The 26,477-nt window shown below is 55.4% G+C and overlaps 1 protein-coding gene across 7 annotated transcripts; it reads left to right on the top strand.

Annotated features, from left to right (window-relative positions):
• NADSYN1 (NAD synthetase 1) lies at positions 1–26,080 on the top strand. Of its 7 annotated transcripts, XM_061161581.1 has the most exons (22): positions 126–185; positions 1,273–1,333; positions 1,766–1,848; positions 3,401–3,517; positions 7,506–7,559; positions 7,972–8,061; positions 10,328–10,379; positions 10,845–10,933; positions 11,096–11,213; positions 11,959–12,090; positions 16,419–16,493; positions 17,340–17,464; positions 18,094–18,142; positions 18,912–19,014; positions 19,453–19,621; positions 20,772–20,907; positions 21,580–21,758; positions 22,298–22,429; positions 22,767–22,836; positions 23,131–23,259; positions 23,864–24,040; positions 25,814–26,080. In XM_061161581.1, coding segments are annotated over exons 4-22 (1,932 nt in total). In that variant the 5' UTR covers positions 126–185; positions 1,273–1,333; positions 1,766–1,848; positions 3,401–3,515; the 3' UTR covers positions 25,865–26,080. The 7 variants fall into 7 exon arrangements, 4 of the variants coding, with proteins under 4 accessions (XP_061017549.1, XP_061017557.1, XP_061017539.1 ...); XM_061161566.1 differs by lacking the exon at positions 1,766–1,848 and having other exon boundaries at positions 1–185; positions 17,373–17,464; XM_061161574.1 differs by lacking the exon at positions 1,766–1,848 and having other exon boundaries at positions 1–185; positions 21,652–21,758.
• The last annotated feature ends 397 nt before the right edge of the window (positions 26,081–26,477 follow it).

Genomic DNA, 26,477 nt, shown 5'->3' with positions numbered 1-26,477 from the left:
AGGGACAACCCGGAAGGACCCGAGCCGCGGCCGCATCTCTCCCCAGGACACAAAGTCCCACTATCCGGCCGGCCTTTTTGCCCAGGCGTCTGCAGCCAGGATGGGGCGGAAGGTGACTGTGGCCACCTGTGCGCTCAACCAATGGGCCCTGGACTTTGAGGGCAATTTGCAAAGGATTTTAAAAAGTGAGTCTAGGGCCGGGGTGGGGTGGACAGGCGAAGGTCAGCTCTGGTCACCCAGGTTTGCTGTGACGCATACGCAGCCTTTCTCTGGAGAAACTCGCGGCCATGGGTATGGGGACAGATAAGATAACCTATCTTATGACCGCGCCTGTGCCCCTGAGTGCCCAGGTCCTCCTCCTGAGTGAGGTGGGGGGTGGGGTGGGTTACAGTGCCTGGGGCATGTGGTATGTATGCTTGGTAAGAAAAGTCTGGCCCTGGAGGTGGAGAGGAGCAGGCTGGAGTGAGCCGGTCCTCGGGTACCTCTGGGGTCCCATGTGGCATTTATAGAGCAGAATCCAGTCCAGAGAGGGAAGTGGAACAGGGGTGAGGCCACCAGCTTAGAGACCAGGTGTGGTCGCTGTGTGTGTGTGACGGGGTCTGTGTACAGTTATCATCTGTACCAGCTCACCTTTGAGAGTGGAAGTTTGCACGGTTGACCTCTACACCTGAAGTGGGGCTGCCCTGGGCGGTCGGCAGGCTGGCCAACCTCAGTTGCCTCCTGCAGCAGGGCCACTAACCACAGTAAAAACAGGGTGATTCAGGTGAGGGTGCCTTATATCAGCCATGTGCCTTGGGCCTTCTTCCTTTTATTTTTTTCAATCTCAACCTGCTTTCGCTTCGTCAGAGCTCAGAGCAAATCTAGTTGATGAGAGGTCATCTCGGGTGGCCAGAATTGTGCGTCCACTCAGCCGGCCTCTCCTCCCCAGACTGCATCTGGAAGCTGCTGCTCAAACCCAGAGGCGGATGGTACCTGTCCCTGGTGCCTTCAGGTCCTGCCTTCTCCCTGCACAGTCCTCTCTGATTGTTACTGAGCTACCAGTGTGTGCCTCCCCCAGCCCCACCCCTGCCCTCCTCCCTGGTGCCCAGGCTCAGCCCTGCAGGCCCCGCCTCTGTCTCACCTCCTGTGCGTGTCAGCGGGGGCTGGGAGATGCCCTTTGGTTTTTTGTGACACCAGCTGCAGCAGAAGGCTGAATCTGCCTCCTTTGGATCAGCTGTAGGTGCTGAAATTGCCCTTCTTTCTCTCTCTCTCTCTCTCTCTCTGTGCATGTAGGTATTGAAATCGCCAAACACAGAGGAGCAAGATACAGGCTTGGACCAGAACTGGAAATCTGGTGAGAGCAGAGTGCATAGACACCCTAGGGTGGGCGGGTAGAAGCCTCTGTATCGCTCCCCCCAGCTGAAAGGGCAAGGAAGGAGAGGCTGGGATTGAGAACCAAACACGCAGGCCCACCTACTAGACAGTCGGAAGCCCCGTGAGTGGGCCTGCTTGATGCCCTTGGACAAGAGCAGGCCAGCCTGCCTGGGTGATCCTGGATTCCTACGTTGAGTAACACAGGAGATCGTAGAGAGGCTGACTTTTCCCAGTCCAGGGCCGATGTCAAAGCTGGCTGGACGTCTGGCCTTGCATTGGTGTTTGGTCTCACACGTGGCCTAGGAGCTGAGGTAGTGACAACCTCTGAGCAGGAGTCTATCCTTGGAGAGGAAAGGGCATCCCAGGTCTGGATCCCACACAGGGCATCTCACTGACCTCATTTTCATCTAAGAACCAGGCTCTCCTCCTCATCAGAACCAGAGGCCCAGAGGAATGCTCCTCCGGGCATTAAGAATGACAAAGGCCACTTTGGAGGTTAGTGTTCGTGTCAACAAAGTTTGCTTGGCATTTTAACATCACTTTTGCTATGTAGTGAGTGTGAAGGACTTTTTGAAGATTTAAAAGTAGCTTACAGGGACTTCCCTGGTGGTCCAGTGGTTAAGAATCTGCCCTCCAAGGCAGGGGGTGTGGGTTTGATCCTTGGTTGGGGAGCTAAGATCCCACATGCCTCAGGGCAACTAAGCCTGTGCCCCAGCTACTGAGCCCACTTGCTCTAGAGCCGGCAAGCTGCAACGAAAGATCGCACATGCCGCAACTAAGACCCTACACAGTCAAATATATAAATAGATAAATATTGGAAAAAAAAAAGTAGTTTACAAATACTCTACATTTCATTACTGGGACCCCTGCACTGAAAAATTACTCTCAACCCAGTCTGCCCATGTTGGGACCTCACTGAGCATTGTATTAGTTTTTTTCAGGGGCTGTTATACTATGGTTTCACAAACTGGATGGTTTAAAACAGCAGAAATTTATTCTTTTCACAGTTCAGGAGGCCTGAAGTCCAAAATCAAGGTGTGGGTTGGGTCCTGCTTCCTCCAAGGCTCTAGGGGAGGGTCCTTCCTGCCTCTTCCAGCTCCTGACTTCCAGCTCCTCGTCTCATGACTACACCCCTCCAGCCCCCCGCCCCTGCCTCTTCTCCGCTGGTTTTCCTTCTGTCTCATGTAAGGACACTTCTCGTTGGATTTAGGGCCCACCTGGATAGGCCAGGATCATCTCCTCTCCAGATCTTTCACTTACTCGCATCTCTAAAGACACTTTTTCCAAATGAGGTCACATCCACAGGTTCTAAGGGCTTCCCAGGTGGCTCAGTGGTAAAGAATCTGCCTGCCAGTGCAGGAGACACGAGTTCAGTCCCTGGATTGGGAAGATGCCCTGGAGAAGGAAATGGCAACCTGTTCCGGGATTCTTGCCTGGAGAATCCCATGGACAGAGGAGCCTGGTGGGCGACAGTCCATGGGGTTGCAAAGAGTTTGACACGACTGAGCATGCACATGCACGCCATAAGTTCTGGAGGTTAAGACATAGACACGTCTCTTTTGGGGACACCATTCAGCCTGCCGTAAGCTCGAGTAAATCGCAAGGAAGTCATGTAGCCGTGTAAGTGGCATTTGAATGGTTATTCATGACCCCTTTGCCTAAAGAATGTTCTTCTTCCAGCTTTGTTTCTTTTGCATCCCTTTCTTGTAGATTAGTGTAATTTGAGCCACGTTGAAGGTTTAAAAAAATCCAAGGGCAGACAGTTTTTGACATGACAGAGAATTTCTCATAGTAACTGAAACTAGGAGCGAGGGATGGGGCCCAGTCCATTAATTTCCAATACAGTACATCTCTTTTCTTCTTTTTTGTAGCAGTGAGTCTAACTCTGGTTGAACAATAGACTCTCCTGGGAGGCTTTGTAAAGATACGGGTGCCAGAGTCGCACCCTCGCACGGTCACCCTGGCCTGGCCCCGGGCCCTGCCCCAGCCCACCCCACGGCCACCTGCTGTGTGCCAGGCACTCACTGTTCTTGCCCTTCCTCTGCAGCGGCTATGGCTGTTGGGATCATTATTACGAGTCGGACACCCTCCTGCATTCGCTCCAGGTCCTGGCGGCCCTTTTGGAGTCTCCGGTCACTCAGGATATCATCTGCGACGTGGGGATGTAAGTGCGGCTTGGGGAGGTGGCGTGGGAGAAGGGCCAATTCCAGGGCCTGCTGTGTCCGGAGGCGTCCCTGTGGCGGGGATGTGGCGTCTGCTCCCTGCCTGGCCCTGCAGACCCCTTACTCCCCAGGTGGACGCAGCTTTGGGGAGATTTTTTATGTTTCTCCAAGCACTACTATGCACGTGGCAACACGCTTTGCACAGGTCAGAGCACGGGGTCCCCCAGTCTCGTGTGTAGCATTTTCCTTACTTAGAAGTCAGTTTGGGGATGGCTCCCTGTCACTCTGGGCTTCCCAGGTGGCGCTCGTGGGCAAGAAGCCTCCTGCCAGGGCAGGAGATGTAAGAGACGTGGGTTCGATCCCTGGCTCAGGAACATCCCCTGGAGGAGGGCATGGCAACCCACTCCAGTATTCTTGTCTGGAAAATCCCCATGAACAGAGGAGCCTGTGAGCTACAGTCCATGGGGTTGCAGAGTTGGACACAAGTGAGTGACTGAGCACGAATGCACGCGTGTCATTCCATGTTGACACACAAGCCATCTGGTTCCAGAGGGTGTGGATACATACGTGTAGGCTCCATAGGTGTAGGTGTATACGGTGTAGGTCCATAGGTGCAGGTTCCATATGTAGAGATGTCTATGGATTAGGTTCCATAGCTGTAGGCCCCAAGGTCTACAGGCAGACCTCTGAGACCTTGCAAGCTCAGTTCCACTCCACTGCAGTAAAGCCAAATATAGAAATAAAGCAAGTCACACCAATTTGAGGGAGGAGGTTTCCAGTACATATAAAAGTTATGGTTACATTTTACCGTTCTATCTAAAAATATACATACATACCTTACTTTAAAAAAAACTTTATTGCTAAAAAATCCTATCCTCTCAGCCTCCAATGAGCTATCATCTTTTTGCTGGTGGAGGGTTTGAAATATCATGAGAGTTATCAAAATGTGACCCGGAGACCAGAAGTGAGCAAAAGCTGTTGGGAAAATGGCATCAATAGACCTGCTCCACGCAGGGTTGCCACAGACCTTCAACTTGTAAAAAATACAGTATCTTCGAAGCACAATGAAGCAAACTGCAATAAAATGAGGCCTACCGGTAGGTCCCTATGGTGTAGATTCCCCGAGTGCAGGTCACATGGGGAGGACTCTGGCCTAGGTTTATTCTATTCTAGATTGTGTCTGTGACCAACTTTGTGTAAGCAGGCCGACTGACAGGCTTTGTGCTGCTTCTGTTTGCGTCTCTGTTCTGTGTTATGTGGTGTGAATGTAGCTGAGTTTGCTTTCTTTTTCCTCAGCCTTGCATGTATTCTTCACTTCAACCTGCTGTGACATCTGTGTAGCAGGATCTCTTTTAAGCAGTGACTAGAGGGATTTTTAGCCCAGTTGGTTCACGTTTATTATAATTCTTGATATGTGGACCATGTTTGTTTCCTATTGTGCTGTTGTGACAGCTTACCACAAATGCAAAACACAGAACCAGACAACCCTCCTGTCTTGTGGTTCCGGAGGTCACGAATCTAAATGGGTCAGAGGGGCTGGTTGCATCTGGAGGTTCTTGGAAGAGAATCGGTTTTCTTGTTAACAAGTCCAGCTTCCAGGCTCGCCCGCAGTCCTCAGCTTGCCGCCCCTCCCTCCATCCTCACAGCAGAGATCACGTCACTGCAGCCCCTGCCTTTGTTGCCACAAGTCCTCCGGGCGCCCTCCTCCCTCGTGTAAGGACCCCTGTGGTTCCGATGAGGGCCCTGGGGAGTCTGGGGTAATCTTTGGTCTCAGGATCTGTAGCTTAATGATGTCAGCAGGGTCCCTTTTGCCACGTGAGGTGACATGTCCGTGGGTCCCGGGAATCAGGATGGGGACATCAGTGGGGGTCTTTACTCAGCCCACCACATGGACGGATTCTTGCCACTTTAGTAGGTGTCCTGGTCACCGTGTTTTCTTTCTTTATTGTTTTCCCCTTGTCTTTTTGTTTGTTTTCTTTGCCTATTTTCCTCTTCTGGCCTTGAATTTGTAACCTGACTTTAATTTTTCTACTTTTTTGCCCTTAAAATATTAACAGTCATATTCTAAAGTGTTTTTTCTGGGACTTCCCTGGTGGTCCGGTGGCTAAGACTCTGCACTCCCAATAGAGGGGGGCCAGGTTTCATCCCTGGTGAGGGAACTAGATCCCCCATACTGAAACTAAGAGTTCGCATAACAACCCATCCCAGTATTCTTGCCTGGAGAATTTCATGGACAGAGAAGCCTGGTGGGGAACCCCAGTCCATGGGGTTGCAGAGTCAGACACAACTGAAGTGACTAACACACACACCACAGCTAAAGAAAGACCCCCCCATACTACAATGAAGACCAAAGGTCCCAAGTGTTGCCCCTAAGACCTGATGCCGCTTCGTAGGGGAATATTTTTTTAAAAGAAATTTTTCTTTTGAAATCCAACATTTACCTGGATCTGTAAGTGCCACTGAACAAAATAGCAGTTATACCATGATGTCACTGATATTCACCATCTAGAATTGTCTTATTCCTCCAAGAGAAAGACACTGAGTCGCCTTCCAGCTTTCTGTGGTTAGAGGCATTTTACCCTTAGCACTGATCACAGAGGGCTAGCTCAAAATAAAGAAAACTTAAAAAAAAAACAAAATAGACAAAATCTTAGAGTGAGCAATAACTTTTTTTTAAAAAAAGCTATCATATGTATTTGTTGTCATGATTTATGAAACTGGACTTTTTTTTTTCTTTTTTGGCCATTTGTGACACTGTCTTACTTGTTCTTTTGCCAGCAATTGAAGTGTTTGTGTCTGATTTATTAAGAGTTCTTTATATATGAAAGATATCAAGCGGTCCCCATATATGATAAAAATACATTTCCTTGTCTGTTGTTTGCTATTTAATTTTACATTTTGAGCTTGAAATCTTTCTGGTCATGCTTTTTGTTTGTTTTTGTCTGAGAGGCTTACTCCCGCTGGAAATCAGATATTCACTGAGGGTTTCTTTTTCGTTTAAAAGATGTTCATCTCCTGCCCTGAACACTTTTTGTATGAATGTGACCGTGGTGGGTTTGGGTTTGGGTTGGCCTGGGAGGAATGGAAACTGGAACGGTGGGAGTGCTTGCTGGTGGCATCCGTGTGCCGAGCCCGGGCCTAGGCAGCCCGCCTGCATCCTGCCCCTTAAAATGCTCCGAGAGGAGAAACCGGGGCCGCTCAGCTCAGCCGTTGCGAAGCGGGATTGGAACCCGGCCACCTGACTTGACAGCGCACGCTGCTTACGGATGCTTTCATCTCCTCTTGCACCCCTGCCCTCTTTACTCTTGTCCCTGGGCCGTACTATTTTTTACCTGATGATCCATCCTTAAGGCCCTCCTCCCTGGGTGCCTGATGCCTTTTGCCCTGAGCTCCTGCACTCTTGCCCTGAGCTGGCCTCTGCGATCCCTGCCCTGCGCTGCCCCGGCCGGTGGCCGGCGGAGTGCCCTGGCTTCCAGAGCACTGACCCCTCCACTGCAGAGGAGGAAGGTTCCAGGTGATCGGGGAGGGTGTTTGTCCTGAGGGGTCCAGACAGAGAGGCGAGCAGATCTGTCCAGTGCCCTCCACCCCCTGCCCCTGCCCTGGTCCCCCTACCCTGGGCTGGTCCCCCTGCCCTGCATTCTTGGTGGGGGGGGGCTCAGTCAGGAGAGATGCCGTGGCAGAGAATTGGGGTTGTGCAGGGGGCGGGACCCTGAGGCCAGCAGGGGTGCACGCAGAGGGAGGGAGGCGGCCACCTGATGGTCTGAGGACCTCCTGGAAGGAGAGGACAGGCCCTGAGTGGGAAGGACCTTGTGCGCGAGTTAGAAGACTCTCCCATTTAGTCTGTGCCGCAGCAGAAACGCTCGGGTTCGTTGCTCGCTTTCATTTGAGAAGAGGAGGCCTTCTGATTCCCGCAGAGGACTGGGAGAAACTTCCTGTTAAAGCAGATGTGGGGCTCCGCTCTTTGCAGACATGCATCCCCTCTCTCCGCAGGCCTGTGATGCACCGAAACATCCGCTATAACTGCAGGGTGATATTCCTCAACAGGTGGGTGACTGCCAGGAGCAGCACGACCCCCTTTTCCCCTGGGCTCAGGGCTTGGTCCCCAGGGGCTTCTTCTGGAACTGCCTTCGTGGGGGTGGGGTGCCAGGCAGGCAGGCGTTGCAGGTGGCACTGCTTCCCCTGGGCTGTCGCCACTGACACCTTAAGACATCAGACACAGAGGCGATGGGTGGAGTTTGGGGACACACAGCTCTGCAGCCAGGAGGTCAGTCCTGGGAGGGCGGCCTTGTAATAATGTCCCGTTCGCAGACCCTGGGCATCAGTTGCTGGCAAGTGCCCACCCTCCAGGTCTTGGCTGCTCTGTCCTCATCGACGGTCAGGGTGGACGGGCTGGTGGCTGCTCCGTGTCACGTGGGGCGTGCTCATCTCAGGAGCGGCCTTGTTCCCCTGTCTGTAGGAAGATCCTGCTCATCAGACCCAAGATGGCCTTGGCGAACGAGGGCAACTACCGCGAGCTGCGCTGGTTCACGCCATGGGCCAGGAGCCGGTGAGTGTGTCCGCGCGCGGGGTCCCGGATGGTGGCCGCTCCTAGGACGCGTGGGGGAGATGGACACGCATCTGGACGCGTGGGGGAGATGGACACGCATCTGGACGCGTGGGGGAGATGGACAGAGATTCGGGCCGGCGTCCCTGCCCCACACGGGACCTGTGATTTGGTGATGGCTGCCTGATGCTGCTGATTAATCTGTAGCTAGTTTATCAGACACCACATAAAACGCTCAGTCACCAGTCACCCGTCACCCATCATTCTACATCTGATCCTACAGATCAGGGTTTCTCAGCTCCAGCCCTGTTGCCTTGGGGCTGGCTTGGTCTTGCTGTGGGGGCGTCCTGTGCATGGAAGAGTGTGCAGCAATGTCCTTGGCCTCCACTGGGGGATACGTCTGCATCCCTCTGTCAGTTTACAATGTCTCCAGACATTGCCAAGCATCCCCTGGGACAGAATTGTCCCTGTTTGCCTGCCCTGGGTTCTTCTTGATAGTTATCGCTATTTTTTTTCACTGTCACCACTATTGCCAATGAAATCTTTAACGTGATTTTTACATTTTATTGGCATATAGTTGATTTACAATCTTGTGTTAACTTCTTCTGAGCAGCAAAATGATTCAGTTATACGTCTAGATACATTCTTTTTCAAAAATTTTGTGTATTTACTCTTGGGTCTTTGTTGCCCTGTGGTCTCTTCTCTAGTTGTGGTGAGAGGGGGCGAGTCTCTAGTTGCGGTATGGGGGGGCTTCTCCTGTTGCAGAGCATGGGTTCTGGGGCACACGGGCCTCAGTAGTTGCCGCACATGGGCTCCAGGGCACAGGCTAAATGATTGTGGAGCTCGGGCTTAGTTGCTCCGCAGTATGTGTGGTCTTCCGGGATCAGGGATCAGACCCGTGTCTTCTGCATTGGCAGACAGATTCTTTACCACTAAAAAAGCCCTGTATACATTCTTCTTCGTGTGTGAATTGAGGGGGGAGGTGGGGATGAAGGGAGAAACCTTGGGCGGCTCTCCCTTGAAAACAGACTGTGATATAGTGACATCAGTCATGATGAGCATGGTGAACTCAGTCTCATCGTGGGATGCCACGGCAGCTCGGGGGTCAGACAGCGTCTGCGGCGTCTGTTCCCTTCATTAGTGAGGGTGCCATGGCATCATCCCCTCAATGTCTCTGCTCTTAAATTTTAGTTAAGGGATTTCCCTGGTGGCCCAGTGGTTAGGACTTCATCTTCCAGTGCAGGGGATGTGGGTAGATCCTCAGCTGGGGACCTAAGATCCCACATACCTCAGGGCTGAAAAACCAAAACATAAAACAGAAGCCATATTGTAACAAATCCAGTAAAGACTTTAAAAATGGTCCACATCAACAAAAAATCTTTATCAAAAAAATTACTGAAATAAAAGTCACTAAAATCTCCCAGGAGGTTCTTGTGAATTCTGAGAAAGCAAAAAGAAATCTAGTTAATTCAGTGTCTTCACGGTACATCTGGCGACAGCCCACTTGAGGTCAGATTTGGAAATGACCTAGTGATTGAATTCTGCCTGTTAGGGTGGACCTTGGGGGTGGCTTGGGCTTCCTGGGGGCTCAGACGGTAAAGAATCCGCCTGCAATGCGGGAGACCCGGGTTTGATCCCTGGGTTGGGAAGATCCCCTGGAGGAGGGAATGGCCACGCACTCCAGTGTTCTTGCCTGGAGAATTCCGTGGACACAGGAGCCTGGTGGGCTACAGTCCATGGAGCTGCAAAGAGTCGGCCACGAATGAGCGACTATCACTTTCACTTCCTGGGATGGCTTGTACAGAGGTGTGTATTAAACTCTCTCTCCATCTTACATGATTCGGACATGATCGCTTCAGTGATGATACAGGCTTCTCTCTGCATGCTGGCTTCATGCAGTGCGATCTTTCTGATTGAAGAGTTTTGATCAGAAATTCCAGCTGCATTTCTCTGTGGGGAAATGTGTCTCCTTCTTGGACAGTTCCCTCGATGTGCCTCTCAGACGCTGTAATGAAAGTGTGGGTCAGGCGGGGCCAGTGAGGGAGCTCCCAAGTGCCTCGGTGTCCCGTGGCCTGGAAGCCTCAAGGAGTCACCTGGCTCTTCCCTTTTTACCTTAACTTGGTCGCAACAGCGTGTGTGAAAACCTGACAGTTCTTTTGCCAGCTCACGGGCTCCGCGCCCTCAGTTTGAGCTTTGCCCTGCATCTGGGTGCCATTCTGCATTTTCCCTGAGACGGTCCAACTCAGGTGTGTTGTGGTTCCCTTTCCAGACAAACAGAGGAGTATTTTCTCCCCCGGATGTTACAAGACCTGACGAAGCAGGTGAGTCTTGGGGAAGAAAACTCTTTGTCCGTCAGACTGTCCCTCTGGGGTGGGCCGTGGGGGCAGGACCCTTGGGGTCAGGGTCACAGCATCACTGTGGCCCATGTAAGGAAAACACAGATGGGGGGTGATTTCTGTCACAAGTGGGGAGGGTCCCAGGAGCATGGAGGGGTGGGCGCCTCCTTGCTGCTGCATGATGTCCCCTCCTCTCCTCCAGCTCACACCTTGGGCTGGGCTCAGGGGAGCTTGGGAGGGGGCTTCCTGCACCACCCTGCCCAGCGGGCAGAGGAGATGCCCGCTGGCCCTGGGCTGGGAATGCTCCCGGGGGGAGGAGGGATTCGTTAGGGCTTGAAACAAAACGTCGGCCTTCCTACGAGTCCTGTGTGTGATCTCTGGGGGTCCCGGCTCAGCATGTGGCCCAGACGGGACGGCCGGGGGCCTCATGAGCTCTGGTCTCCCTCCTAGGAAACTGTGCCCTTTGGGGACGCTGTCCTCTCCACGCGGGACACCTGCATCGGGAGTGAGGTCTGTGAGGAGCTCTGGACGCCCCACAGGTTAGCCCTGCCCTCTGCACCCTCTGATCCCCATCCTTGCGGGGCCCAAGGGGGCTGGGTATTTGCAGCCATCTTGGCGTCTCAGCCCGGGGCAGGAAAGACACCCCAGGAGCTGCGGGCTGGGGACACGAGTCTCTTCTCTTCGACCCCCTCTGCCCGCAGCCCGCACGTGGACATGGGCCTGGACGGGGTGGAGATCTTCACCAACGCCTCGGGCAGCCACCACGTGCTGCGCAAAGCCCACGCCCGGGTGGACCTGGTGACCATGGCCACCACCAAGGTAGGCGGTGGCGGGCACATGGGCGCATGTGTGTCTCACACACGCGGGACCCCAGCGCCCAGCGCAGAGCGAGGCCTGATGGCGGGGCTGCTGGGTGCTCCTGGGTCCGGCCGTGGCTGACCGGCCCCTGTGACTCCCCCTCCCAGGCCCCACATCCGTGACCTCGTGTAGTGATGGAAAGCACCCTGTGAGGCAGGCGCTGTTGCCACATCTGCTCTCTGGAGCAGGGCACCCAGCACGTGACCGTCACGTGGCCTCTGGCCTCACACCCCAGCCATCCAGCTTCTGGGCTCTCAACCGTCACACTGGTCTCGGGACAAGTGACCAGGAATGAGGATCCCCTTGGCACCACACCCGGGCCCGGGGAACGCCCATGAGTTTGCCGCTCTTGCGGGCAGCGTGACCCCAGGGGCCGTGTCTGCTCTTTCCAGGGGCAGAATCCGGAGTTGTCTTCTCCAAAGCTCCGTCTCTCCTCCGTCCTGGGGGAGGTGGCGGCACCCGCCTTGGAGGGTTGTTGGGGGTGAGAGTAGACGCTCTGTGTGATGTCTGGTGCCTCGGGAGGCCGAGGCCGTCATAGCTGCGGGGCCTTCCCTGGAGGCGTGTGTTTTATTGGCTGGAGTTGGGGCGCTGATTATTAGTACGGCAGAGTTGCGGGGGTGGAGGCCTGAGGCTCCACATGTCTGGGCCGGCAGAGGGTGAAGGTGGCGGATCAGAGCTCACCACTGCCGTCCCCTCTGTTTTCCAGAACGGCGGGATCTACTTGCTGGCCAATCAGAAGGGGTGTGACGGGGACCGGCTATACTACGACGGCTGTGCCCTCATAGCCATGAATGGCAGCATCTTTGCCCAGGGGTCCCAGTTCTCTCTGGATGATGTGGTACGAGCCGGCCCGAGCAATGGCCGGAGGGTCTCTCATTCAGAGGCTGTGTTCTCTGCTCTCCCCATAACCGGGGGTCTGATGTGCCCCCCGCCCCCCGGGAGGGATCCTGCTGGTTGTGATTGCTTCCTCTTCACCTCCTTGGTGGGGTGAGGGTTTCCTACCCTGAGGTTACGGGGACACCCCCACACAACGCACTGGATGGATGGATCCATGGTGGGTTATGAGCCCCGCATGCCCTGGAGGTCCCCACGAGGCTGCAGTGGAGCTGAAGGAGAGGCTCGGCACTGCGGGAGGAGGGGGCTTGGTAGTGACCAAAGGGTGGGTGGCCCCTGGCTCCAGGGAGGAGAGGATGGGCTTGTGGGAAGAATCCCATGGCTGGCGGGTAACTGGAGCCAGTCCCGGGAATAAGCAGACACCGCATACGGTCCAGCAATAATGGGGTCATTTGGGAGGAGCAGAGCAGCAAAGAGCCTTGCACGTGGGCCCTTGGAGGATTTTCCCCAGAGGTCAAGGCAACACAAGCTGGAATCAAGATTGCCGAAAGAAATATTAATAACCTCAGATATGCAGATGACACCACCCTTATGGCAGAAAGTGAAGAGGAACTAAAGAGCCTCTTGATGAAAGTGAAAGAGGAGAGAAAAGCTGGCTTAAAACTCGACATTCAGAAAACTAAGATCATGGCATCCAGTCCCATCCCTTCATGGCAAATAGAAGGGGAAACAATGGAAACAGTGAGAGAGTTTATTTTGGGGGCCTTCAAAATCACTGTAGATGGTGACTGCAGCCATGAAATTAAAAGATGCTTGCTCCTTGGAAGAAAAGCTGTGACCAACCTGGATAGCTTATTAAAAAGCAGAGACATCATTTTGCCAACAAAAGTCCATCTGATCAAGCTATGGTTTTTCCAGTGGTCATGTATGGATGTGAGATTTGGAGTATAAAGAAAGCTGAGGGCTGAAGAACTGATGCTTTCTAGCTGTGGTGCTGGAGAAGACTCTTGAGAGTCCCTTGGACTGCAAGGAGATCCAACCAGTCCATCCTAAAGGAGATCTGTCCTGAATATTCATTGAAAGGACTGATGCTGAAGCTGAAGCTCTTTGGCCACCTGATGTGAAGAGCCAACTCTTTGGAAAAGACCCTGATGCTGGGAAGGATTGAAGGCAGGAGGAGAATGGGACGACAGAAGATAATATGGTTAGATAGCATCACTGACACAATGGACCTGAGTCTGAGCAAATTCCGGGAGATGGTGAAGGACATGGAAGCCTGGCGTGCTGCAGTCCTTGGGGTTGCAAAGAGTTGGACCCAACGTAGCGACTGAACACCAACAAAGAGAATTGTGTGGCTCTCAAGAATTTTTTAAGCCTCCAAGAAAGAAAATGACTGTTATTGCCCCCAAATGGGAATCGATTCCAAATCTGCAAACACAACACAAAGTGACTTTCAGTTCTGCCAAAAAGAGTTGCTGTGACTGGGCTCAGGTGGTCAGTACAGGCTTCACACGGCATCTCTCGTCTTGTCTTTTCGGGGTTTTTGGAAGCAAATGTTGGAAATGCTTATTCACAGAAGCAGGTAGTAGCAGGACAAAAAAGGGTTTCTGGGGATTTCTCTGTCAGAGCAAGACAAGTGGGTGTCTCCGAATAAGAATTTCTCCAGGACCCTCTGGTGCGATGTCTGTTGCTTCACTGTTTCACAGACTTGTGCGGTCTCACTGGGGTTGTCGGCAAGGAAGTGGTTATGAAATGAAACTTCAGTTTCGGAATGGACTGAGGAAAGGAACCTTGGAACGAATTCATGGCACTTCTTGCTCAGAACGAAGCCCAGGCTTTGGCAGTCTGGCACTAGCAGCTGGAAGAAGCCAGTTCCCTGCAAATGGTCCCCAGACCATGGGGACCCTGACCCTGCCTTCCCAGTGGGAATGAGCACAGTCCCCAGACCTTGCCTTCCTGGTGGCGGGGTCCCCAGAGGCCTCCTGCCGTTCAGTGTTAACCTTGATTAAGACGGAAGGCCTCTGGAGGTGCAGGTGAGGTCCATGCGGACGGCCAGGTGCTCGTCTGCTCCAGACATACCTCAGGTCCGCTTGGCCAGGACTCTTGGCCAGACATCCGGGCCACAGGTACTTGGTGGTGGGACTGACTGGCAGTGAGTTTTGGGGTTCGCCTGTACCTGGATGAGCAGGTGGGCAGGTGGCTTGCAGGTTCCAGGCCCCCCAGGAGCCCCCATTTCACCAAGCGCCCAGGTGATTGTTCGCCACACTATAACCTGGGGACCGTGGCCCCACACCCCCGAGGGGGGCCCCTGAGCCAGAGTTCTCTGATTTGAGTGCTCCTGGCAGAGGTAGCATCACCGCCCTGGGGTGTCGGCAGCGCCCTTCGGTTCTGACACCTCTCTGGTCCGTGGACCTTCTCGAGGGCACGTGCTTCTCAGGGCCTCGACCCGGCCTTTGTGTGAAGCTAACCTAGTTCCAGGAAAAGTGGACTGGGGCCTTCCTCTCAGGAAGGGCTCACTCCTCTGGGGTCATCCCAATTTCTGTGGCTTCGTCAGGAGCAGCCTGGTGGCTTCCGTGGCCAGCACTTGGGAAATGACAGAAGGACTAGTGGGCGTGGGGTTCTTTGCTCTCTGCCTCTTCACAGGCGTTTCTATCTTGGGTTAGGCTCGGTGTTGACATAGACGGCTGCCCACGGCCAGCAGCAGGAGCAGGGGCCTGGCCACCCTGGGTCCCCCTCAGAAGTAGTTCCTGCTGTCCTGCACCTGCATGTATGAGACAATAGCCTAGTAGTATGATCTGGTTAGGATTTTTTTCATAAAGAAAGGAGTAATATCTCTGAGTTAAAACTTTTCTATTTTCTGCTATTGGTTGCAAGTGGCAGAACCTCCATCTCATCTGGATTCAAAGGCAATGAAGCGTCATGTCCTAGAACACATGCAGCACATCTAGGCTGGGACCTTTTTTTTTCCATTTATTTTTATTAGTTGGAGGCTAATCACTTTACAATACTGCAGTGGGTCTTGTCATACATTGACATGAATCAGCCATGGATTTACATGTATTCCCCATCCCGATCCCCCCTCCCACCTCCCTCTCCATCCGATCCCTCTGGGTCTTTCCAGTGCACCAGGCCCGAGCACTTGTCTCATGCATCCAACCTGGGCTGGTGATCTGTTTCACTATAGATAATATACATGTTTCGATGCTGTTCTCTCGAAACATCCCACCCTCACCTTCTCCCACAGAGTCCAAAAGTCTGTTCTGTACTTCTGTGTCTCTTTTTCTGTTTTGCATATAGGGTTATCATTACCATCTTTCTAAATTCCATACATATGTGTTAGTATGCTGCAATGTTCTTTATCTTTCTGGCTTACTTCACTCTGTATAATGGCTCCAGTTTCATCCATCTCATTAGAACTGATTCAAGTGAATTCTTTTTAATGGCTGAGTAATATTCCATGGTGTATATGTACCACAGCTTCCTTATCCATTCGTCTGCTGATGGGCATCTAGGTTGCTTCCATGTCCTGGCTATTATAAACAGTGCTGCGATGAACATTGGGATGCACGTGTCTCTTTCAGATCTGGTTTCTTTAGTGTGTATGCCCAGGAGTGGGATTGCTGGGTCATATGGCAGTTCTAGTTCCAGTTTTTTAAGAAATCTCCACACTGTTCTCCGTAGCGGCTGTACTAGTTTGCATTCCCACCAACAGTGTAAGAGGGTTCCCGTTTCTCCACACCCTCTCCAGCATTTATTGCTTGTAGACTTTTGGATAGCAGCCATCCTGACTGGCGTGTAATGGTACCTCATTGTGGTTTTGATTTGCATTTCTCTGATGATGAGTGATGTTGAGCATCTTTTCATGTGTTTGTTATAGGCTGGGCCCTTTGTGTGATGATTGCTGGGGCTCTGGCTCCATCCCTCTGTCACTCTCCAGCTGGGCCTTCCTCTGTGTCAGCTTCATTGTCAGCTGCCTCATGGTCACAGGATGGCTGCAGCTGCTCCAGCCATCCCATCTTCATACAACCACATTCAAAGGCAGAAAGAGGGCCCTTGCTCTCCCTGTGTCTTTTTAAGAAACTTTCTCAAAAGCTCCCAACAGACATTTATTGTGTCTCATCAGCAAGTGTGTCAGTTCAACAGAAATTCTGGTGGCAGTGACAAGAGGGGAGGGCTTTGGCTGGGCCACCAGTGGTGCCCCCCTCTCCCCAGGCCCCCAGTGCCTGCCTTAGCAGGCAGGACTCATTGTGCGTAACGTGGCATACCTGTGAAAACAGAGTGTGAGGGAAAAAATAGGAAATCACGATTTTTCTTTGAAACCCCCTTCTCTAGGAAGTCCTCACTGCCACGTTGGATTTGGAGGACATCAGAAGCTACAGGGCAGAGATTTCATCTCGAAACCTGGCGGTAAGCGATTATAAACACACCCATAGGATGCTCATCAAAGACGGGGAAATATTTTTAATAACAGCTTCACTGAAATGTCATTCCCATACCCTATAATTCACTGACTTCAGCACATGATGCAGTGGTTTTCAGTATATTTGTGGAGCTGAGCAGCATCACCACAATCAGGGTCAGAACGTTCTTATCACCTGAAAAAACCCTGGACCCATGAGTTGTCTCATTCACCCCCCTCGGGGCCTCTGGCAACCACGGTCTGTGTTGACACTATGGGTTTGCCAGTTCTGGACATTTCATATAAATGGGATCATATAACACGTGGCCTTCTGCAGCTGACTTCTTTCACTGAGGGTAGTGTTTTTGGTTCATCCGTGCTGAGGTGTGTGCTAGTTCTTCACTCCTTTTTATGGCTGAGTAACATTCCACTGCATGGGCAGCCCACATGCTGTGTGTCCAATTCACCCAACGGTGGACATTTGGGCCGTTTCTGCTCTGTCCGTGATGACGGTGCTGCTAAGGGCCTGTGCCAGGCGTCTGTGTGGACATGTTTGCGCGTCTTCTGTTATCTACCTGGGGCTGGCCTGTGGGGTCCTGTGGTGATTCTCTGTTTAATGGTGGGAGGTCCTGCCAGACTGTCCTCAGTCACTTCTCCGTCTCGCGTCTCCCCGGCGCTGTGTGAGGGTTCCAGATCCCCACATCCCGCCAGTGTTTGCTACACCCATCTGTGTCCTGGCCGTCCTGGTGGCTGTGAAGGGTCCCCACCGGGATTCTGGGCCGTGTAGCATCCCCCCTGCAGTCATCCCGGGGACCTGTAATGGGTTCCGGCCCTCAGGGGGGTGTCCTCCCCAGGCCAGCAGGGTGAGCCCCTACCCCCGCGTGAAGGTGGACTTCGCCCTCTCCTGCCACGAGGACCTGCTGGAGCCTGTGTCTGAGCCCATCGAGTGGAAATACCACAGCCCCGCCGAGGAGATCAGGTGGGGCTATTGGTGTGCAAGGGAGGGGTTAGAGGGGGGGTCTGGTGGCTCAGATGGTAAAGAATCCGTCTGCGATGCGGGAGACCGGGGTTCGATCCCTGGGTCAGGAAGATCCCCTGGAGAAGGCCGTGGCAACCCACTCCTTCTTGCCTGGAGAATCTCATGGACAGAGGAGCCTGTCGGGCTACGGTCCACGGGGTTGCAAAGAGTCGGACACGACTGAGCGACCGGCACACTGTCCTTCCCGGGCCACTCCCTCCGTCCCCCGCTGCGCTGCCAAGTGGCCGCTTGGGGGCCTTGCGCCCTGGTCTCAGGGCCTGCAGTCGACACTGTAACTAGACCGCGGGCCCCACGCCCAGCCTGCCCGCCTTGCCCCGGGCCCTCGGGCATAGAGACACCAGGCTTGCTTCTCCATGTCTCCATCTCCGCCATGGGACCAATGATCGCTCCTACCTCCTGGGGCCGCTCTGAGGCTTCAGATGCACTCATTCCCTCGAAAGGCTGAAAGCAGCCAGGGGCAGCGTGCTGGCACTGCCCACCGGCCCAGCGTCCACCTGGGCACCTGCCCCCAGGTGAGCTGCGAACCAGGGCGGCGGCTCACCAGCCTCATGCTTCCCACCGTTCCCCAGCCTGGGACCTGCGTGCTGGCTCTGGGACTTCTTAAGACGCAGCCGACAGGTATGATGTTGGGGGGGCGCGGGTCTGGCCAGCCCCCTTTAATCCTTCTGCAGTGGGTTTGCGTTTGACCCTGTGGCATGCTGGTGACTTTTTTTTTTTAAGATGGATTTATTTAATTTGCTTTCTGACTGTGGTGGGTCCTTGCTGCTGCACACGGGCTTTCTCTAGTTGCCGCGAGCGGGGGCTGCTCTCCAGTTGAGTGTGTGGGCTTCTCGCGGTGCTGGCTTCTCTAGCTGTGGAGCCGGGGCTCGAGGGCACACGGGCTTCAGCCGTCGCGGCTCCTGGGCTCTCGAGTGTGAGCTCGGTAGTTGTGGCACACAGGCTTAGGTGACCTGCGGCAGGCGGAGTCCGCCCAGACCAGGGGTCGAGCCAGCGTCCCTTGCATTGCGTGACAGATTCTTAACTCCTGGGTCACCAGGGAAGCCCTGACCGGTATTTCTTCATGCAAACATTTCCTGACTCTGCCTCAGTCAGGAGCCTCGGCTACCCTGGCCAAGGTCGCACTGAGGTCTGGCTCCGTCTTTGGGGTCCTGTCTGATGACCCCGAGTTACAAGACTAGTTGTGTGGTCGTGTGCGTCTGTAATTCACGGCGGAGACGCAGCCTTGGGCCCTCCACGGTGGAGCTCCGTTTGCCTTGTGGAACGTGGAGGGCTACCTTCTCCTCCCCCGGGGAGAGCACTTTGTGGGTGCTCGTTTTTGCCAGGGGAACCGGGCTCACTGCTGGGCGTGAGGCTCCACTCACTCTGCCGTCTGGTTGGCCTGTTCCAGGCGGGGTTCTTCCTTCCCCTGAGCGGCGGGGTGGACAGCGCGGCCACCGCCTGTCTGGTCTACTCGATGTGCCGCCAGGTCTGCGAGGCTGTGAAGTGTGGAAGTAGGTGATGCCTGGGGCCCGAGCACGTTCCGGGGCGGGGGCTCAGCCTGCGGAAGGAGCAGAGGGGCAAACCCAGCTCCTGGGCATCGTGGTGGGGGGCATGCTCAGATGTCCCAGTATCACCCCAAGTCTCGGGACCTGGGCATAGCAAGGCCGCTAAAGTCCCTTCCAGGGCCTCAGGCCCACGTGGCCGGGTCCGTCAAGCCCACAGGGTGCCTGCTGCTGCCTGGCCGGGAGGGAAGCACAGGGTCCTGGGGTCAGGCCAGCCCAGGTTCACACCCTGCCGCCGTGAGGGACGACGTCGGCCATTCCCGAAGCGTCCGCAGCTGAGAAACGGGCACTGTGGGGTCATCCAGTGAGACTGCCCGGCGGCGGAGCGGGTCCGGGTGGTGCAGGCACCGGACTCATAGCACGTGCCCTCTGTCCCGCCGGTTTCAGATCCAGAGGTGCTGGCTGACGTCCGAACCATTGTGAACCAGCCCAGCTACACCCCCCAGGACCCCCGGGAGCTCTGCGGCCGCGTCCTGACCACCTGCTACATGGCCAGCGAGAACTCCTCCCGGGAGACTTGTGACAGGGCCCGAGAGCTGGCCCAGCAGATCGGAAGGTAGCTGGTCCCTGGTGTTGGGCCCGGCGGCTGGCGGGGACCATGGGAAGCTCCCCCAAGACCCCATTGGTGGGTCACTGAGCACCCCAGAGGCGAGCAGCTTTCCCTTCAGCTTCACCCCAGATCTTCTCCATGTCTGAGATTCCCCCTTCCCCTCTGTCCTTCCCAGGAGCGGGCTGATGTGCTCTGAGTGGGCATACAGGAGCCCCTTGCCGCTCTGGGGGTGCAGCCCCCTGCCCTCCTCCTCCTTTCTCGGGGGCCACTGTACCAGACACAGGTGCAGGAGGGTGCGTCTTTCTGTTCAGGGAGACTTGGTTCCGTTCAGAACGTTCCATCTGTTCTGCCTCCAAAGAAAAGCTAAGGAGCTGCCCATTCTGTAAGCAGAGCTCAGCTAAAAGCTGCCCCCTACCGGCAATGCTGCCCCCAGGCAGACGGACTGAAAGCAAAGACAGGAGCAAGTATTTACACATTCGTGTCCGCACAGCATGGTCACAGCTCACACGTCATCAGCAGTTGAGGAGAGAATCATGATGGGGTCTGTTCACACACGGGGGTGCTTCTCAGCCTTAAAAAGGAAGGAAGCACTGACACAGGCTGCCACCTGGGTGAACCGAAAGCATTAGGTTCAGTGAAAGAAACCAGACACAAAAGGACAGGTCCTGTGTGATTCCATTTCTACGAAAGGTCCAGAAAAGGCAGATCTCAGGGCTTCCCTGGTGGTTCAGTGGTGAAGAACCCGCCTGCCAGTGCAGGAGACGAAAGGGATGTAGGTTCGATCCCTGGGTTGCGAAGATCCCCTGGAGAAGGAAATGGCAACTGACCCCAGTATTTTTGCCTGGAAAACTCCATGGACAGTGGAGCCTGGCCAGGCTCCGGTCCATGGGGTCACAAAGAGTCAGACACGACTGAGCGCGCATGCACACACACACACAGAAAGGGTGTCCGTGGTCGTCAGGGGCTGGAAGAGGAGGGCTTGGGGAGGGACCGCTCATGGGCACAGGGTCTCCTGGGCCGCTGGAAGGTTCTGGAGCTGGAGGTGGTGGCGGCACGTCGTGAATGTGCTCAGCGCTGCCGGACGGTGCGCTTGAAGGCGGCGCGCTCCGTGCCCTGTGTGTTTCTGTCACTGCACGCCCGCCCGTTCTCCTTCCAGCCACCACATCGGTTTCAGCATCGACCCAGCGGTCAAGGCGCTCGTGGGCATCTTCAGCCTGGTGACGGGCACGAGCCCTCGGTTTGCGGTTCACGGAGGGAGCGGCCGGGAGAACCTGGCTCTGCAGAATGTCCAGGTGCACCCCCCACCTTGTCCGCATGCGGGGACTGCAGGGAACCCAGGGGACGGCCGGCGCTGGGGTCCGCAAGCAGCCCGCCTCTTAGAGACGCGGAGCATGCAGCCTCCTGGACAAGGATGGGGGTCTGCATGTGTGTGCCTGAGAGGTGCAGGGGGGTATGAGGGTGAGAGTGTGCACAGGTGTGTGCCCAGGAATAGGTAAGTGTGCAAGGGTAAGGGGGTGGGGTATCTGAGAGTGTGCGTGAGTGTGTGGGGTGAAAGCACGTGTGTGTGTGTGAGTGTGCATCAGCGTGAGAGTCTGTGAGCATGAGGTGTGAGTGTGTACGAGGGTGTGTGTCTTCTGCGTCTTCAGGGATCGGCTACAGGGGAGCTGGACCCTGGGTGGTCCGTGCAGGGAAAGAGGGGGTGTGGGCTGCGTCTGCTGGGGTCTGCCCTGTCTCCATCCCCTTCCTGCGGTTGCTGGTGGCCTTCCCCTGGGGTGCAGGGACTGGCCAGAGGGGCCGAGGTCTCTCCCGCTGGCTGTGCAGCCCAGTCTCCCCGCTGCCCAGCTCTCATCCCGGGCTCTGGTCCCTCCCTGCTGAGTGCAGGAGCCCTTGGGGAAGGGACCATGGGCTCCGGCTCTCTGGCCGCTAGAGGCTCCTGCATCACTTAAGCGTTCCTGCTCTCCGAGGTGCGGGGAGGTGGTGTTAGCGTGCGTGCCCCGGTCCCGGCCTGCACGGTGACGCCCGCTCCTGTGGGCCAGGCGCGGGTGAGGATGGTCATCGCCTACCTCTTTGCTCAGCTGAGCCTCTGGTCTCGCGGCGCCCCCGGCGGGCTTCTCGTGCTAGGATCCGCCAACGTGGACGAGAGGTGTGTGCGGCCCCCAGGCTGGAGGAGACCCCGCTCCACCCGAGGCCACTCCTGTGGTCTGTGCCCCGCTCACTCCGCTGCAGCTCTGGGTGCACCTTTGGGAGCAGTCGAGGGGCGGAAGAGGCGCAGGGGTCAGATAAAAACGGCCATCTCTCCTGGCCTGGAAATGCTGACCGTTGCCCAAAGACTGGACCCTGTTTGTACCGTCAGCCTTCTGTTTAATGGGAAAGGGAGTGACCTTACACCCACCTCGGGGTTGGTTGAAGGAGCCCCACTTGTGGCTGGCACTGGTCATCCCCTCAACTGACCCTCTGGCTTGCTGGATACCCCTCCTCGGCCGTCCACAGCGCCTGCCCCTTCCCCAGTCTGCCCCATCAGACTTCTTGAGACCCTCGAGTCGGCCAAGCTCTGGCTCCAGGGCCCCGGAAGAAGGCATGTCCCGATGCCCAGGGGCCAGATGGCCAGGCCCCCCAGGTTCTCGGAGTCTGCAGTTCCCGGGTCTGCTGCCTCGAAACCACCTGTCCTTTCTCCGACTGCAGCCTCCTCGGCTACCTGACCAAGTACGACTGCTCCAGCGCCGACATCAACCCCATCGGCGGGATCAGCAAGACGGACCTGAGAGCCTTCGTCCAGCTCTGCATGGAACGCTTCCAGCTTCCTGCCCTGCAGAGGTGCGTGTGCGCCCGCGAGGCCACAGCTGTGCCCGTGGGCAGCTGGGTACATGTCTTCTCAGCACAGCCCTGGCCGCCCTGTCCCCCTCAGCCACCTTCCGTAGCGCCCATCGCCTGATGGAAGCGGTCAGGCCTCCAAGGGCACTCGGGCCCCGAGACCAGGTACCCGCTTCCTTCCCACTGCTGCCACCCTGGCTGTGGCCAGATCCGGCAGCCGCTGCCTCCCTCTGCCCCTCGAGAGGCTGGAAAGTCGGCGCTTCCCGTCTCCGCACTTGCATGGTGTCTGTCGCGGTAACACCCAGCTGTTGTGACCGACCTCTGTGTGCCCTGACCGCAGCATCCTGGCAGCACCGGCCACAGCTGAGCTGGAGCCCTTGGCCCACGGGCGGGTGTCCCAGACCGACGAGGTAACCGTGCTGGCTTTGTCACTGCACTTCCTCTGCCACCTCCCTGCTCCGGGGCTCCTGCGTGGCCTCCTGTCTGCCCCCGAACAAGCATGCTCCATCACTGGGGCCCCGGCTGCGAGTCCAGAGCTTAGCGTCATCCATTGCTGACCACTGATGTTCGATTCGGGTCTCTCGAGGTTGGGGCCGGGAGGAGGTGGGGCCGGGGGGCTTGGTTCCGTCTCCAGCAGAGGTTTCAGGCTGTCCCCCCAGTGTTGACCTGCTGTCACTAGTGAGACACATCTCTCTCGTCCCCAGGAAGACATGGGGATGACGTACGCCGAGCTGTCCGTCTATGGGAGGCTCCGGAAGGTCTCCAAGACGGGCCCCTACAGCATGTTCTGCAAACTCCTCAACATGTGGAAGGACACCTGCTCGCCCCGACAGGTGAGGCGCGCCCGGCGCCCTCGGGGAGTCGGCAGGTGAGGTCACCTTGTGGGTGGGTCTGGCTCCGGAGCAGGTGGCCACCGTGTGGCTTTAGGAGGAGAGCACTCCGTGAGGAACCACGGCCCCGTTCTCAGCCCTCCCGCAGCCCCGACTGAGCTTATCTGAGTGGGGCTGGACCCCGTCACAACAAGCAAGCTCCTTCTCTCTTTGGGGGGCAGAGGGCGAACTCCGAGGTCAGAATATGGCTTCTTTTTCCCTAGTGGTCAGGCTCATTAGGGCTGAAGCCCACACACAGGGCAGTCCCTGCAGAACCACCTGGAAGCCTCACGAAATAGGAATACATCTTCCTGGGACGCCTGCCCAGGTCTCCTGATGCAGTTTCCAGGATGCTGGAGTCAGGAACCTGCATCCTCACAGCTCACTCAGCTGCTCTAGCCCGAGCAGCAGCATTGTTCTGCTCCTGCCTTTGAGGAGGTCCCAAGGTAGCGCTCTGGGGGTGCTAGGGGGAGGCTGTTAGCTGGCCTGAGCGATGCTGCTGAGAACGCTGGCCTGGGGGCTTCCCGGCTTTGCTGACACCAGGCCCCGTGCGCCCCTCGCCTCCCAGGTGGCCGACAAAGTGAAGCGGTTTTTCTCCAAGTATTCCATGAACAGACACAAAATGACCACGCTGACGCCCGCGTACCACGCCGAGAGCTACAGCCCGGACGACAACAGGTTCGACCTGCGGCCGTTTCTGTACAACACCCGCTGGCCCTGGCAGTTCCGCTGCATTGAAAACCAGGTGAACCGGGGGAAATGGTTTCTCTCCCTGTTAGACGTCTGTCGAGGGATACCAGCTCGTCTCCCCCACCTGCTCGTCTCCACGGAGGACTGAAAAGCTTTTCAATGTTCAGTCGCTCAGTCGTGTCCGACTCTTTGTGACCCCACGGACTTCCCTGTCCATGGTTACTGTACACGGTGGCATTTGTTTTATTGTCCTGCTTTCTGCCAAGTGCCCAGTATGTTTCAGGTCCATCAGAGCTTGGCATGTGCCATTTGGGGCTGTACTGAGGATGCTAAAATTAGCGGCTCCATCACACGGTCAGTGTGAGACCAACCACTGTGATTTCTAGACTACTGGGGCGTCCAACTGGCTTCACAGTGTCTGAACCATCTGTTTTTCCTTATTGATTAATAGTGGAATAAAGGAAGGAGAAACAAAATCAATTTAATAGGCAAGTCTAGGTCCTTCCCTATTCTGTGATGGAGGCAAGTTCGAGGCAGCCCCTCCGCAGTGAAGGTGATGGGAGGAGAAAGACGGCTGATGAGTGAACATGGGATCCGTGAAAGTGACAAATGGTGATAATGTTGCTGAGTCCAAGCTCGTCCTGCTTTGATGCATGACAGTAAATCGAGAGATGAGTTGCTAAAACAAGGAATAGTGACTTTATTGGGAAAGCCAGTAGACGGAGAAGATGGGGGACTCACGTCCCAATGAACCATCTTGCCTGAGTCTGAATCCAGGCTCCTTTTATACTAACAGGGGAAGGAGCAGAGTCAAACACTTGCTGGCTCACTTCCTCCTCCCTTGCAGTCACTCACAGGTGGGTCTGGTCAGAGTGTTTCCCGTGAGCTAAACAAAGGTATTTTAGCTTGGTGCTCCTTACCTGGGAGGCAGGGTTCCCAGAAATGAGCCCTTACATATAACAGGCAACATCTCTTTAGGGCGGTGGCCCCCAACCTTTTTAGCACCAGGAACCGGTTTCATGGGAGACAGCTTTTCCAGGGATGGGGCGCGGGGGAGATGGTTCAGGCGTAACGTGACTGATGGGGGGCAGACGAAGCTTCGCTCGCTTGCCCACCCGCCGCTCAGCTCCTGGGCAGCCTGGTTCCCAACAGGCCGAGGACTGGCGCTGGTCTATAGTCTGGAGGTTGGGGACCCCTGCTTTAGTGAAGAGTTGTAATAAATCCCAAAGCTTCTTCCCTTTTATAATAAGAGCCGCGTTGAGCTGAAGGACCACGGGGTGGGGCAGAGGGGAGCATCCATGAGGAGGTGCAGACTGAGATGGGAGCCAAGCAACCCAATGTGGCTGCAACCCTCCTCCAGGGGGCGTCAGGCCATGTCCAGAGACGGTTATCCCGCCCAGGGTGAGGTCTGTACCCCCACGTCTAGCAGACAGAGTCCAGAGATGCTGCTGAGCACCCCAGATGCCATGAACACCCCCTCCCCACAAAGAACTAGTAAGGGGCAGGGCTTGGCTCCCACCAAGACGCACTCAAGCGTGGGGTTCAGAGGCAGCAGCTGGAAGATCCGCACATGCAGAAAAACACAGCTCGGTGAAGATGGGCTTGCTGTGACCTTCTGGCCCAGCAGTGACCCCTGCCCGCCCCGACCCCCGGCCAGCACACGTCCTTCCAGACTCAGGATCCCTCCCAGGTCTCCTTGCCCTGCAGATGCAGTTTGCAGACCTGCTTTCTCAGTCCCGTGACTGTGACCCTCTTTGGGGGTGGATCGGTGTGTTTCAGCAGCGTGGCTGTCCGGGCCCTCATGGTGACACCGTGTCTTCTCTCCTAGGTCCTCCAGCTGGAGGGGAGACCGCAGCAGGAGCTGGATGGCGTGGACTGAGGCCGGGCCCTGTGTGGAGGGCTCCCTGCCCGCTGGTGACCAAGAGCGGGAGTGGAGCCCCCTCTGACGTATTTCAAGGAGAGGGATCCATACCGTCTAGTTCCATTTTTAAAAAGGCTGAAGGAAAGAGGATACGATTTTATTTTTAGTTTTTAATTAATTTTTTTAAAAATTAATTAATGAATTTTTAATTGAAATACATATTGTTGATTTACAGTGTTGTGTTAATTACTGCAGGACAGCAAAGTGATTCAGTTTTATGTATATATGCATACTTTTATCTTTTTTAAAATATTCTTTTCTATTAGAGGAGATGGTAGGATATCAAACACCGTTCTCTGTGCCGTGCTGTAGGACCTTGTTGCTTATCCGTTCTGAGAACACATGTAAACGTTCCCATCTGCCGACCCCAGCCTCCCACTCCACCTTCCCCTGAGCCCCTCCCTGCTGGCAGCCATAAGTCTGTCCTCTGTGTCTGTTCTGTTTTGGCAGAGAGGTTCGTTCGTGTCGTAGTTATCCCACGTCTAAGTGACATCATGTGATGTTTGTCTGTCTCTGTCTGACCTCACTCAGGTCCACCCGCGCTGCTGCCCGCGGCATCATTTCCGTCTTT

Source organism: Dama dama, chromosome 2, assembly GCF_033118175.1.
Source record: "Dama dama isolate Ldn47 chromosome 2, ASM3311817v1, whole genome shotgun sequence".
NCBI classification, from domain to species: Eukaryota; Metazoa; Chordata; class Mammalia; order Artiodactyla; family Cervidae; genus Dama; species Dama dama.
The sequence above is the reverse complement of the archived record's forward strand: the minus strand, read 5'-3'. Positions and strand labels throughout refer to the sequence as shown.

What these genes read in the sequence shown, in the direction of transcription:
- NADSYN1 (XM_061161556.1), top strand. Translation starts at nt 101, where the DNA reads ATGGGGCGGAAGGTGACTGTGGCCACCTGTGCGCTCAACCAATGGGCC. An exon ending in AGGGTGATATTCCTCAACAG is followed by an intron (nt 7,560 to 7,971) that starts GTGGGTGACTGC and finishes CCCTGTCTGTAG; the next exon opens with GAAGATCCTGCTCATCAGAC. An exon ending in ACGCCATGGGCCAGGAGCCG is followed by an intron (nt 8,062 to 10,327) that starts GTGAGTGTGTCC and finishes TTCCCTTTCCAG; the next exon opens with ACAAACAGAGGAGTATTTTC.